Below are 15273 nucleotides of genomic sequence, written 5' to 3'. Positions count from 1 at the left end.
GAATAACTTGACAGCAGGCAAAATAATAATGATGATGACAAATATATTTTAATCGCAATGAAAAATAAAGGAGAGAGGAAAAAAAAAAAACTTCATAAAGTTAAGTCTATCTGCAGACTACATGGAATCCCATTCGGTTGAGAGGCAGCAGCAGGACGCTTTGATACTGAATAGAGATTCATGGTAGGCGCTGCAGCCCGTGGAGCTAAACAATCACCCTGCGCTCTAATTGGTCAGAGCTCCGTGATTGACGTCACCAGTGACAGTTTCCAACGTGAAGAAAAATGTCTTAGTGACAGCGAGCAGCCCAGCGCGCCTGCGCACAGCCTCGGGCAACGCTTGAGAAAAAAATAGTTGTTATGCAAAGGTTATTGTACGATAAAACTCGTAAAAAAAAAAAAAGAAAGTTGATCCAGATCTACAGTCTCTCTCTTTTCTTTTGTCGCCGCGAACAAAGCCCGCGCGGCTATGAAACGGCAATTTCCCCACGCTGATTGTGCGATTACAAAACAGACTGTCTCGCCAGACATATGCATATTGTCCCGATAAGAGTTGTAATGATCATAAATAAAGCAGTGATATCTTCATTTTCACCCCCGAAACGTATGCAAAGCGACTTTTACGCACGTCTTTTACGCACGGGGGGAGAAAGTCGGCACGAGCGAGAGGAGGAAAAAAAAAAACCTGGTCAAGTTAAGCAACGGGGGAAACTCCACGTGGGAGTTTACAATAGTCCGGAGTATATAGCATTAATGTGCGCTATGATACATAACCACATTTACATATCCAGCCGTTTTTTTCCCTTCCCCGTCAGCGCGCGCTGCTACAGTGTCGACTCTTCCGCGCTGTGCTCCGTGGGATCCGCTTGTGTGTGTGGGGAAGTGAGAGCAGGGAGAAGCTGCAGCCATTGTCCCGAGGAGGAGGAAAAAAAATGTAATGGACGGGGACCTGTTGTTATGATCCGGGGTAATTTTGCTTTAAAGCCAGGACGGCAGCACATGAGGGTCATAGGAGGAGGTGGTGCAGTTTGAGACTAATGTGCAAAAAAAAAAAGTGCCTGTAAGTATCGGTTATTACGATTCTTATCCTATAGAGTTTAAAAAAAAAAAAAAAAAAAAAAAGTTTATTGATTTAATGTTTTTAAAAAATGGTATCGATTTTAACCATGCCGTAGCATTTTATGAATATATTTTTTAAATATTGATTTTTTTGGACGTGTTCAGATTAAATTGCCGAGTAATGTTGGATGTTATAGAATATAATCCTTAGCTCTCACACAAACACACACACAACAGACATTTGCTTATGTTGTGTTGTAAACTAGTTTATTATATGATCTAAACAAATCCTGATAATTATCTTTTCATTTAAAGTTCTATTTTATTGTTTCTTTGTTTTTATTTTCTTACTTTTTAGTTGTTCCACGCAAATTGTGATCCACGGAGCCTGCATTGTTCATGTTTGGACTGATCGCTTCCTCTTTATAATTGGAAACAACAAAAAAGTGATTTTTCTTTATGATCCGATCACTTCGATACTGTGTTTTAATTATCTCTGTTTGACTTGTGCGGTGATGACAAGAAATGTGTGAAAGGTGCAAGACAGCAACCTATTTTTGGACGAAAGTCGCTCGTGAGTGTTTAACCTCGTTTACACCTTTACGCAAAAAAAGGATAATGTGAATTCCATAGATGTGATGCGTGGCTTCCAGATAATTACACCCCCCCAAAAAATATTAATAAACAGAACATGCGTAGTCATATGTTAAATGTGTTTCTTTCTATTAGGAAGAATGCATTAACATTAATACTCGCTGCTTATTTCTCTGAATTAACTCGTCAAAGTCCTCGCTGACAGCGTCATATCGAGCACGTTATGAAATTGAGTCAATATTTTGAGACGTGACGCGGGTCCAAAAGATGTTTATTAAATGGCCTTTGCGCGTGGGGTTCATGAGGCTCACAGCTGTAGCCTTCAGAGGCATCACAGCACCAGCGTAATGCAAAACTTTCAAGTGCTATTCCTGGTCCAAGTTGTAACGCTCTCTCACTCTTGGAGACAAGTAAGCAGTGGGACTGTGAGGCTTCCTAAACAACAACAAAGAAGGGGGAAAAAGAGGCTGAATGTTGCAGGAAGGTCTCGTAAAAACGCTACTTGTGTTGCTTTGGCTCAGTTGCGTTCACTGTAAATCCCAAATAGCTCCTGGTAGCCATTTTAAAATATTTTACAGTAACACTTTAGAGTCATGGCACTAAACTGTTATTGGCCCAACGCATCTTTTTACGCATGAGAATTAAATATGCCACGGTTATTTTTGAAGCTTTAAATCAGAATAATTCCCCGTCACTCTCTCTCTCTCTTCTTCTTGGCGCACGGTTTTCCATTTTAACCTCAATTTGTGCAGATTAGACTTAATGACCCCCCCGGTTTGAATGATATGTCACTCTTACCGTTCTTTTTTTTCAACCTGTTGAAAGATTCCTCCAGACTGAGTCAGTGCATGGGCTCTAAGTTCGGGATCAAGTTGTGGGTCTTTAGTTGTTAAGTTGAGAACAACAAAAAAAACCCTCCTCTGCTGCCTCGGTCTCCCCCAGACTGACTTGGGGAATGCCCATGTAGAAAGTAGCCCAGTAGCCAAGAAGATATTTTAATGGTTCGCATGGCACGTCTGTGCATGTGGCTTTGAACTCTAGCAGCCGGAGGTTCCTGCAGAGAGCGCCGCAAATCCCACTTGATAACTTCGACAACCCACAACGTTTTACACACAGGCTATACATCACTGGCACGCACCGGAGTGAGTGAGTGAGTTAGCACGGGAGACGCCAAAAACACACACCCGTGATGGACAGACATGTTGGCACACATATGCATATTCAATACACTTTTTTTTTTTTTTTTTTTTTTATGGCTGGATGCTGTTGGACATCATGGCCACAGATGTTCCAGTGGACAGCGGCACAAAACATGCACGAGTGTCACACACACACACACACACACACACACACACACACACACACACACACTGAGTGTGGATTCCCACAGAAGCGATAAGTGTGTAAAGAGAGAGTGATGACAGTGGACACACACTCTGTTTTTTTAATCCAACTGCAGAGATTCACGCGCACTGACCACTAGAGAGAAAACGAATCATCTTTAGATAGATAGATAGATAGATAGATAGATAGATAGATAGATAGATAGATAGATAGATAGATAGATAGATAGATAGATAGATAGATAGATAGATAGATAGATAGATAGATAGATAGATAGATATGTGTGACTGCAGTAGAATAAAAACCGTGCTTTGACTTTCTACGAATCCATTTCTTTCCTTGTCTTCATCATCAGCCCTTTCTTGTGTGTTTTTTGCTGTTATTCAGCCTTTTAACCAAATCCACAGTCAGCAATCTCACAATATCTGGGATTGATGATGCAAAGAGGCCAATAGAAGTGTGGACCCGGCACCGCGGATTGTTATTTGGTGAGTGGATGTTATTGGGGGGAAAGCGGCAGCGCCAATGAGCGCGCTGCGGCGCCGCCACGTGACCGCCCCCCTCCTCTCTCATTCATCAGGGCTGGACTGTGTTGTCTTTTCAATTCATTTATCTGCAGGAATGATTGCGACTATCAGTCTAGAGCTCACCGCCTGACTGAGGAGGTGAAAGTTGCGCCACAGGAAGATAAACCGCAAAAGACAATATTGCATGCATACATGATTTTGCGTGTGCATCGGATGAGCGGTATAGGGGAATTCCTCGCGTCTTAAAAAGTAAACAGGAAAAAAAGCGGTGGATTGGAGAGTTTGCTCAGTCGAGTGCGGGTGCAAGAGATAGAGACAGAGAGAGGGGGAGGAAGAATATCAGTGCGTGATTTTTTTATTTCTGCTCTCAGTCGTCTCGGCGAGTCTAGACTGAAGATGCTCTTGGACGCAGGACCGCAGTATCCCACCATAGGAGTCACTACTTTCGGCTCCTCGCGGCATCACTCAACAGGCGAAGTCACAGAGAGGGAAGTGGCGTTGGGGATAAATCCGTTCGCGGATGGGATGGGCGCCTTCAAGATCAACCACAGCTCCCACGATATTGGCTCCGGACAGACTGCGTTTTCCTCCCAGGCTCCCGGCTACGCAGCAGCCGCGCTGGGACACCCGCACCATCCCACCCATGTTGGCTCTTACTCCACGGCGGCTTTCAACTCCACCAGGGACTTTCTGTTCAGAAATCGGGGTTTCGGGGACGCCGCCGGCGCGCAGCACAGTTTGTTCGCCTCTGGAAGTTTCGCAGGGCCACATGGACACTCGGATGCGGCGGGGCACCTGCTCTTCCCGGGGCTCCACGAGCAGGCGAGTCATGCCTCCTCCAACGTGGTCAACAGCCAGATGCGGCTGGGCTTCTCGGGGGACATGTACGGACGCGCTGACCAGTACGGCCACGTTACGAGCCCGCGGTCCGACCACTATGCCTCGACCCAGCTGCACGGCTACGGCCCCATGAACATGAATATGGCCGCGCACCACGGAGCCGGGGCCTTCTTCCGATACATGCGGCAGCCGATCAAGCAAGAGCTCATCTGCAAGTGGATCGAGCCGGAGCAGCTGACGAGTCCCAAGAAGTCGTGCAACAAAACTTTTAGCACCATGCACGAGCTGGTGACCCACCTGACGGTGGAGCATGTGGGGGGACCGGAGCAGACCAACCACATCTGCTTCTGGGAGGAATGCGCCAGAGAGGGCAAGCCTTTCAAAGCCAAATACAAACTTGTAAATCACATCCGAGTACACACCGGAGAGAAGCCTTTCCCGTGTCCGTTCCCCGGCTGTGGCAAAGTATTTGCCCGATCGGAAAACCTTAAAATTCACAAAAGGACTCACACCGGTAAGAACCCCGTGCTAGATCTAGATCAATTATTTACAGGCAAAATCCACGCTGACAATAACCCACTCACAAGTATGCATGCGATCCGGGTTAGTATTTGTTAGGCAGCTGCTCTCTACTCACTGGCATGTGATTCAGTGCAGTTGTTGACAGAAAATATTTCATAGCTTTTTTTATTTTATTAGTGTTATTATTATAGTATTGTTCTATAATTGAATTTAATTCAATCGAGTGCATTTATTTATTCATGTAAATGTGAAAAACAAGTCAAATAGTTTTAAATTTAAATGTAATTTTAAAATAAAGGGTAAAAAATGCATTTTTTATTAGATCAATGTATATGAATTAAATGTATAATATGGAAGTGTTTTGTTTCCTAATATTGTGTATGTGTGTGTTTTATTATCCAGGCGAGAAGCCTTTTAAGTGTGAATTCGAAGGCTGCGACAGACGATTTGCAAACAGCAGTGACCGCAAGAAACACATGCACGTCCACACGTCGGACAAGCCCTATCTGTGCAAAATGTGCGACAAGTCCTACACACACCCCAGCTCCCTCCGAAAACACATGAAGGTAAATGGAAGAAAATCATAATCACATTTTTCCTATTTTCTCTGTATTTTGTTTTCTTTAAAAATATAATAATAATAATAACAATAATATCAATTCATTTTAAACAGAAATGTGTCTGGATCTTGTTTTGTTGTTGTGTAATATCAGAATATTCCTAGATAAAATGTCGTTTTTCTGTTTCCAAAAGAGAACAGACAAGTTAATTTGCCTTGACACGTTCTTTCTGTCTTTTCTTCCAAGCGATAAATCAGATTAAGATCCTAATGAGGAAAATGTTTTTTGCTCTGCTTTGTTGCACAATCTCCTTCTTTTTCTTTAAAAAACAAATCCCAGACACATTAGTTTTAATTCGTTCTGATGATTTTCTTATGTCTATATTTTTTATCCTCGCTATTGTGTTTATTTCTTTCATTTATTTGTTATTTTTTGCATCTTTCTCATTACTGAAGGTCCACGAATCCACCAACCCAGCGTCGCAGCCCTCTCCCGCGGCCAGTTCAGGGTACGAGTCCTCCACGCCTCCCACCATAGTGTCCCCGTCCACAGAGAACCAGAGCAGCAGCTCCATATCACCAGCAGCCTCAGCAGTCCACCACACAGCCAGCCACAGCACGCTGACGTCAAATTTCAATGAATGGTACGTGTAAAAAAAAATATTTTTGAGGAGGAGAAAAAAAAGAGACTGTGACTAAAAAAACAAACTGCTTGGAAACAAAGACTTTGTAAAAAAAAAAAAAAAAAAAATGGACGGGAGGCCCCAGACGATCAATTTAAAGGCTGAGTGTCTTTAATGCCAATGAGAGAAAAAATGCATGGACTTTAAAAAGGAAGGCATAAGGACATCAAGCTTAACTTCTTCCCCCTCACAAACCCTCAGTATTGCTTTTATTTTGTACTGAGACTGAGCTCAGAGGGACATTCTCACAGCATGCTATCTGCGGGTAGAGGCCTGAATTCTCCTGTTTTTTATTTCTTTTTTTTATTTCTTTTTTTTTAAATGTACATATATAAGCATTTCACCAAGTTATTTTGGGGGAAAAAAGTGTAATATTTTATTTTGTAAATAGTTCTATCACAGTTTTAATGGGGTGGGGATTTGTGGGAAAAATGTGGTCCCTAGATATATGGAAAAACGAGATGGTTTCTAAAGAATATTGCGATGAATAAGACATTTCATTGAACAGAATGTTATAGTTGTGTACCAAATGTGAATTATTCAGTATTTACTACAAGTCCTACACGTCGAACCTAACCGACTCTTAGTATTAATGTGCTTTTTGTAGCCTTTATTCAGTGCAACATTTTTCGTCCGAGGTCCAGTTTGAGTAGCACAGTATTTCATTGTTGTTATTTAAATGTCATGTCGATATAAAAGAGAAAAAAATCACAAAAAAAAAAAACACAGTCGTGTAGTGAAAGCCTGAAATTCCGTGTCAATCTGTTTATGTACGTGATAAATATAAAAGAAAAAAATATCTCTCTGTCAATTGCTTTGTCTGAAAGGAAGTATTATTATTATTATTATTATTATTATTATTACTACATGTAAGTAGCTCAATTTTCCATATTTATCCGCATGTAAAGGACCGGTAACATGTTAGAAAATGGTCGGTATTTATGGAGAAATGCGCTCGTATGTAAAATTTAGTTTACAAAAAAAAAGAAAAAACAATGTTTGGATACATTTCGTACTATATTAAAGGATTAAAAACACACAAAAAATGAAATGCAAGAATTGCAATGCGTTCGAGGTTTTTGGGTTTTGTTAGTGTTGGAGCTCATGCTGTGTGAGTGAAAACTATCTATATATATATATATATATAGTTAAAATATAGGAACAATATAATCAGATGCAGACTAAAACAGACACTTCCTCCTTTAACAATTTAGTTGGGATTAAATAATCGCCCTATCTCTATGTGTGTGTGTGTGTGTGTGTCAGAGGTTACAGCTCATTTAAAAAAGCTCGAGCTCGCGCCAGTGTTGCAGCACTGTCACAAACTTCACTACTGACAGTCGCGAGAAGTAAATCCACTCCCCCTGCTGCTGCTGCTGCATCTCCCTCTCTCTCTCTCCTTCTCTGTTTATTCAAAATTAACAGCCAACACACTTTGCCCTCCAGTAATGTGCAAATGAAATCGATTAATCACGGCGTTTGTTCCCTCAGTGTAAAACCCGGAGTAGTTTGATCCACCTAATTATTGGGGGGGGGATCTAATTTTCAAATCTAATTTATTTTCTTGTTGTTTTTTTTTGGGCGGATTTCGGTGGATTTTTTTTTTTGCAGCAGTCAGTCAGTCAGTGCAGACCCCCCCCCCCCTCCATCTCTCCTCTCCTATCCTTCCATCCCTCCCTTCCTTCTCTTCTCCTTCATTGTTCCTGTGCTGCAGCTTGCTTGACCGCCCCATTAGGCAGAGATCACATCAGCAGCCGCCAGTGATCATGGTTAACACTGCCAGTGTGCACAGAGCCACGATCTGTCAGTCTGCAGCAGCTCTGTCACACAACTGCAGCAGCAACACACACACACACACACACACACAGCCAAGCTGCAACTTTCAGCTCCAAAACTACAAAACAAGCAGCTGCTGCTGCAGTGTGTGTCTCCATATATATGTGTATGTATGTATGTATGTATGTATGTATGTATGTATATATATATATATATATATATATATATATATATATATATATATATATATATATATATATATGTGTACATGCAGGATTCCCATCATCTATGATGATTTGCCCGGGATGTATTGAAATGTATTCATATTTTCTTGTCACGGACTATTACATTTGGAGATAAATGAAGGATGGAGATCAAAATGACTTTTTCGACTCTATTTAACACTATGTGTCTGTGGCTCCAGTGCTGATGCCTCTGCTGATGCACTGCTGGCGATGGAGGAGGAGGGGTAAAAAAAAACACATTATAAAAATTATATATATATAAAGAAAAACAACGCACTCCTCCTCATTCTTCTCCTCCACGCCAGTGTGAACTCGTTTTCGAGAGAGAGAGAAGGGAAAAAAAGTCACTTTGCAGCTTTATAGAAAAATGTTCACATGTAACTGGAAATATAAATAGTTTAAAGTGGATGCGTTAAAACTAGCTCATGTGGTTTCTATGCTGGCGGGAGACTGCACACATGCTCCATATTTAAATATAAAGCTGATGCCAGATTGACAGATGCAGGATTTAGGAAGGGAAAAAATAAAAAATAAAAGATGGAGGACAGTGGAGAGTTGTGACCTTGGGAGTCATTTAAATGGATATTTACTCTCTTATTTATTTATTTTATTTATATATCCCTGTTATTTTGTTTGTTCGTTGAGAGAAACACGTGCGTCCTTTTACGCGCCAGTCTAACAGAATGCAAAACGCACAACACGAGGCTCCACTATTGCTGTTTGGTTTAGTGCTCGTATTGGTTTACACTGAATACACACACGCGTGCTCGGCGTCGAGATTATATATATATATATAAAAGAAAATGCTCGTAAAAGCGTGAGTCGACGACAGGCTGCAGCGTCCTGATGCTGCTGCACTTCCTCCACTTCAAATAGCAGCGCGAGGGAGGGAGGGAGGAAAAACAAAACATCCACTTTAAAAATGTATTTACGCTCAAGTCTGCAAAAATGACAAACACTCAGATATGGGGAAAGCGCAGGCGCCCCGGCGTCATGAATATTTATCAGCAGCAACGAAACCAAGCCTGACGCTTGTGTTACCAAGGTAGAGATGTGCAAGATCTGCGCGACAAATACCAGGCGCAATAATGCACCACATGTTGTTTTCCTCTTTAAAAAAAAGAAAAAAAAAGAAGCATTTTAAAAGTCAAGGAATGTCGGTTGTTTCTTGTCTGCAAACGACCTGGGTGTTCAGAAGGATACAGGAGAGCGTAATGGAAAAAGAAAACACAGGCTACACTTGGCTCTTAATGACTTCCATGGACTTAACTGGCATTTTTTCTGGTGAGCTCCTTCCTCAGATACACACAATAATAATAATAATACAGAATGGCATCTTTTGTTTTTTTCAAAACATTATGTGCACAGATAAATGGAATTAATTTATGATAAAGGTGGTGACACGTGGAGTTTATAATCCAAGATTATAGGGAAACTAATCCATGCCCCCCCCCTTCTTGGGAGGAGGTGGCCAAGACTCATGCTCCGCATGCCCAGCTGCCGTCAACTCCCTGAGAACTGAATCAATCAGCTATTAAACATTTGCAGTTGAGATTAACTATCACATCACATGCGTGTGTGTGTGACATTTCTATTTTTAACTAAGTTTAAAAACTAAATAAAGAGGCCACCACACACACACACACACACACCCAAGTTGCAAGTCATGAAATATCTTGGAAAAGCCTGTGTAGTCTCCATCTGCTGAGTCTCAACACAAGAGGTCAAATTCAAGTCAAGGCCACTTTACTTTATTGGCACGAGGACATTTTCAAGAAAGCCATGTCCTGAATCTGCAGCCGTTAAAAAAAATAGAAGAAGAAGAAGAAGAAAACACCAGTTCACAGGCAGAGTGTGGGGTGTGTAATGGAGCAAGTGAACATCCCACAGTGAACGTCTGCGTTTAAACACAACCATAATCCAGATTTTTTTTCTCCCCTTTTTTTTTTTAATTTAATGATTTAAGATATTCTCAAGTGAGCAGATGATGTGCACAGATCCAGTTGATTAAGACGAGATCTGAAAGTAATGGTAATATTGAGTTTAAATATTAACCTACTGTAGCTTTATTTTAAACCCCAAACATTAAAAAAATATCCACAGAATTACGCCTTATTATAAATATATTAACCTGGATTAGGATTGAGTGGGCTGCACTGGAGTTCATCCACCTTTACAAAACCAAATGTCACACTATTGTGAGGCCATGAAAAGGCAAAACAACCACAAACGCTTTCTCCTCATTTCCGCTTATGTGTGCACGCACATGTGTTTGTGTTTTTTTTATGATAATCCACACTGGTGCTCGTGCCCACTTCACACACACACACACACACACACACACACACTTTCTTTCTTCTTCTTTTTTTTTTTTATTTAACCACATCACTGATTGGGACATTAATCTCGGTGTTGCCTTCACTGGCGTCACGGTGCTGAGGCTTCGTTATAGTGAAACATAGGATCCCGGTGACCCCCGTTGCATCAGTTGTGCTTCTGTGACACGCTATTAAGTTTGGACGGTGCGGGAGATTTGTGGAGGCGCTGGCGCGAAGCTGTCGCCTACCACCCGCCCTCTCCACCCTCACCCCCCTCCTCCCACCTCCCTACCGTCATTGACGTGTTGCTAAATGGAGGAGGCCACTCCAATTAGGTGTTTGCGACATCATGGGTGAGAGCGCCTACACGCACGCACGCACCTCTGCATCGAAAACAGCAGGAATGAAAAGGTGGAAACGTGCAGTAGCGTCGTTTTACGCACGAGAGTCATTTAGTCTCTGTGGTGTCTATTGCTCCGCCCATAAATGATATAAACCCAGGAACTTCCGGTTGCATAATCCCGCCTACTTTATCCAATAAAGGCCCAATCCGAGATTTTGTTTTTCTTATTCCTGCAATTTATTTATTACTACACTGTTTGATAAATGGAAGCAACAATGGCATGTTCAAGTTTTAAAAAAATAAATAAACTAATACAACAAAACAACAACGATTTAACCCTTTAACACATAAGCCTCAAAATGTCCATCTGCTCTCTTCCTTTTGCCCATATTTCCTCAATAACCTCCAATATCTGGCAGTTATTTACAACTTCCTGCATGTTAAAATAGTGTATTAACAATTTAACAGCAGATTTTGATGATTTAAAGTAACATTTATGTTGAGTTTTTGTCTCAATGTCCAAAAACAGGCCCATAAAATTTTTAACTATGTACAGGTGTCCTCGACAAAGACGCTGATTCTCCGGCATCCTGCAACAAAGCGAGTAAAATTTACCGTAATAACCGCACGTTGGCTTTGACGTCTCCGCTTTCAGAAACCCTTGGAATTTTTCCGATAGCGCAAACCCTCGTGTAATTACGGTAACGCAAAGTGTGCTTGCGCAAATGTGACGTCTGCGATACACTTGGTTTATTTTCTTACATTGTTAGCAAATACCAGCACAAACATTCACTTTCAAGAAGCTAAAAACCGTCTGCGATTCATTAAGCAGCCTAATTAAAAACCGGTTAGCCGACTAATCGCTGCAGCACTGTATCAAAACAAAGAAAGATGAGCTTTTAACAATAGCTGTTAGTTTGTGTATTATGACACCTGTCACTTGGATTAAGCAGCGGTTCAAACCTCCTGTTTCTAATCCGGGCCCTGCTGCCTTTTTTTGTTTACAACTGCACCGTCGTCCGTGCATGTGCGGCTGATTTACGGGCGAGCCCATCTCATAAATTCATCAGCCCAACATCTTGATTTTTATGAGGTAAAGAGGGAGAAAGAAAGAGAAAAAAAGCATTACATATGGCGCGTTAATGTAGTGTTCAATAGAGAAGAGAGAGAGGTCTTCTCGCTTTGCCGAGCAGCTTGTCGACATCTGCTTATCTGATGAGTCTGATAATGACGCCCACCCCCGCCCCCTATTTCGCAACAAAGATGACCAGCCCAGAGATAATCGGCGACAGATTCTTATCATCGGTCGTGTCTTTGTCAAAGTGCATCAGGAGGGCGAAGAAAAACATGGCTGAAAAACCACGTTTGAACTCTTTTCAGGATTAAGTGACAATAAGAGCGATAGGAGCTGATGTTGTGCTGCTGCTGCGGTCTTATTTACTGTCGCTTATGTGCAGCACACGCTGCTTTACGTTTTCCAACAAAGAACGTCGTCATACATGGATGTGATCTTTAAAGTATGTGAGGATGAGGACTATTCCATCTGTTTCTCATTAGAAGTTGTTGGGAGAGTTACAGTGACAGTGTTTGTGCTGATATATAAATGGTGACCTCTGGCTCTGGCTCTCTCTCTCTTTGTGTGTGTGTGTGTGTGTGTGTGTGTGTGCACCGCCTTCTGCTTCATCTTTAGGTTTCCGCATGAAATTCATCGTCGTTTTCCTGTTGGGCTGCAGCTCAAAAAAAGCTTGAAATATATATATTTCTTATTTTTCAGAGAGACAAGCGGTAATAAATACAGGTTGTTTTGCCTGCCTGGAGTGCAGATATTTTAAAGAGCAATGGATTTCAATTTTTTTTCCTCCTGAGTAAATCACACACACACAGAAAATGTGCCATGAAACAAAGTAGAATCATAATTCGCCTGCTTAGTTGGCTCGTGCAGGCAGTGACTGCAGCTATTTTCAGTGCGGTGCTAATATCAACATGTTTTCCCTCTCTCCTCAGATGCATTCTGCTGCTTGGTAATTGTTTTTGGCCGACTGTTGTTCAGTTTCATGATAACCAGAGAGCACATCTATCATTACGGTCCAGTACTGTAGCACTGTGTATAATGTGTGCGTGTGTGTGTGTTGATGCATATTTTCCATTCCTCGTCGTAGCATAATCTGACATCACGCCTATTCAGCTTTGGATAAAGCTGCTGCTGCGGTGGTGTCGTCGAGCCAAAACCCTAAACCCTGCAGTAAAATGTTACGACTGAAAAGGAAGCGTGCCGATACGGAGAAACATATATTTCAAACTTTTAGGAAAAAAAAAAACCTGACGCAAGCCACTTTGTAGCAAGTGCACGGCATACATCGATATCACGTTTCCCCTCATTTAAAATTAGACCCGGGAAAAAAGAGAAAAAGTTAAGATTTGGCAAACGAATCATAAAAGGTATCATCCGCTGCGAGCTCGCGATTGGCAGCGAGCGGATTTTCCACCAGCTGCATCAGCAGGACGCAGGTGGAAATGCAAGTTGACTGATGACGGCGAGCCAAGAAAAAACCTGGAAGCTCGACGTGTTTTTTTTGTTGTCTGTGTGTGGTTGTACGACCGTGGCACCGCGAGTGTTGAACTGTAGCAAGGCAGGAAAAAATGTTGCCAGAGGATAAATCTGAAACACTGCATTATCTGTGAGGAGGAGGAGGAGGAGGAGGAGGAGGAGGAGGAGGAAGCAGCTGGCAAACACCAGTTCTTCTTTTTCCCTGTTTTTTACCACAGTTGCTCCTTTCTCTCGTCTTCATTTGTTGTATAAACCGAGTTAAATCAAGTTTTAGTCAATAAAATATGCTGAAAAAAAAGGAATCAAAACATACATCTCCTGCACAGTCATGGCTGACTCATGGTTTAGGTGAAAATAGGTGAAAATCTGTGAGGTCACATCACTCCAACACTCAGCAGCGACCTCTACGCCGCAAAAGAAAGATATTAAATAAGCACCAGGGGGTTTAAAATAAAAATAAAAAATTCTAAAAAAAAAATCACGTCATAGGTGGTGCTATCCCGGCAACCACGAAAATCCATCTATTTCAAATGAGCGAGTAACCGCTTGACAGTCGCCACTGTGATAATTCACTTTGTTTGCGGATAATAATAATTTTCTAAATAAAATGTCAAACATTTGCCAACATTGTAAAGCACGTGTATCCCATTAATTCCACTCCGCCCGTTGCTCACTCACGGCTTTGATTGATAATGATTGGCCCAAATTTGCCCGGTCCAGGTGTTTGCCATTTATTATTTTTTTTCCCCGCTGCCTTTCAATTAATCACTAATTGGTGTTTCCACCTGCAACGGAAATTACTGCACAACTGTGGCCAGAAGCCTCACACTGCCACATTTGGCAGAAAAATAATATTTATTCCCTCTAAAATACAATAAATCGACATTTTAGCGTTGGATATTATGAACGCCGACTGCAACGCACACGCAGTGGTTGTGTTGCGTTCAAATGGTCGAGGGATTTGGAAATAAACGACGACAACAAAGCGTCTTTTGTGGCGTAAGGTCATCGCGTTGTGATTTAAGATCTGCATCTGTAAAATTGTTAGTATAGTATTGTATCCATAAAGGCTTTTAGAGACAAAACTGCCAATTATTTTCATTACTTTGTTTTTTTTTGGTGCATAAAATGACAAATATATGGTCATAAATGTTAGTGTTTTGTCCACAAAGCAAAATATGTTCAGTTATGAGGATATGAGGAAGAAAATATACAGAAACTGACATTCAAAACACGCTGCTTAATTGAATAGTCCATTACCATTGGATTGGAAGCCCTAAAGGCTTTTACAACAAGGTGTGTCATTATTGACTGAATTAATCGTCACCTATTTTGATAATCAATTAATTACTTCAGCTACTTGAATATTTTCTGGTTTCTTTGCTCCATTTGACTAATCATTAAAACTGAAAAGATGTTTGAGTAAAATCATGACTTCCAGGTTTGGTAAACACTGATCTGATCGGCATTTTTCAAAATTTTTCTAAATTTTATGGACAAAAGAATACTCGATTATTGGAGGAAAATAATCGACAGATTACTCAGTTGCAGCCCTAAAATCAATCAATCTGAATTTTCTCTGGAATATCACACGTTTGCTGCCGTCAAAAATTATAAATCGGTCTGTGTGCTACAGTGGAATGTGATCACCTGTGTGTGTGTGTGTGTGTGTGTGTGTTTCAGCATTAGTGTAAACCACTGTGTTCCACTGAAAGGTCAGGTAAAAAGGTCAAGTCTCTCCAGAGGATCAGCTGCTGAAACAGCGACGCAGTAACCAACTAACAGCAACTAATACTGATTATTTAAGTTTAAAAGTTTGGTTCTGGCATAGATTATGAAGCAGAATCCAGACTACACATCACACACGTCATGTCTGTTTACTCATAGCGAGGCTAAACTTGGAGAATGACATCGTC

At 41.3% G+C, this 15273-nt stretch overlaps 1 protein-coding gene across 1 annotated transcript; it reads left to right on the top strand.

Moving 5' to 3' along the window:
• The first annotated feature begins 3690 nt into the window (after positions 1 to 3690).
• zic1 (zic family member 1 (odd-paired homolog, Drosophila)) lies at positions 3691 to 6970 on the top strand. The gene is made up of 3 exons (XM_083901997.1): positions 3691 to 4877; positions 5288 to 5451; positions 5901 to 6970. The coding sequence occupies exons 1-3, from the start codon at positions 3920 to 3922 to the stop codon at positions 6096 to 6098; spliced, it is 1320 nt and encodes a 439-aa protein (XP_083758123.1). The 5' UTR covers positions 3691 to 3919; the 3' UTR covers positions 6099 to 6970.
• Positions 6971 to 15273: the final 8303 nt, after the last annotated feature.

Source organism: Microchirus variegatus (genome assembly GCF_963457635.1).
Source record: "Microchirus variegatus genome assembly, chromosome: 15".
NCBI lineage: Eukaryota > Metazoa > Chordata > Actinopteri > Pleuronectiformes > Soleidae > Microchirus > Microchirus variegatus.
The sequence above is the reverse complement of the archived record's forward strand: the minus strand, read 5'-3'. Positions and strand labels throughout refer to the sequence as shown.

What these genes read in the sequence shown, in the direction of transcription:
- zic1 (XM_083901997.1), top strand. Translation starts at nt 3,920, where the DNA reads ATGCTCTTGGACGCAGGACCGCAGTATCCCACCATAGGAGTCACTACT. An exon ending in TCACAAAAGGACTCACACCG is followed by an intron (nt 4,878 to 5,287) that starts GTAAGAACCCCG and finishes TTTATTATCCAG; the next exon opens with GCGAGAAGCCTTTTAAGTGT. An exon ending in CCCTCCGAAAACACATGAAG is followed by an intron (nt 5,452 to 5,900) that starts GTAAATGGAAGA and finishes TCATTACTGAAG; the next exon opens with GTCCACGAATCCACCAACCC.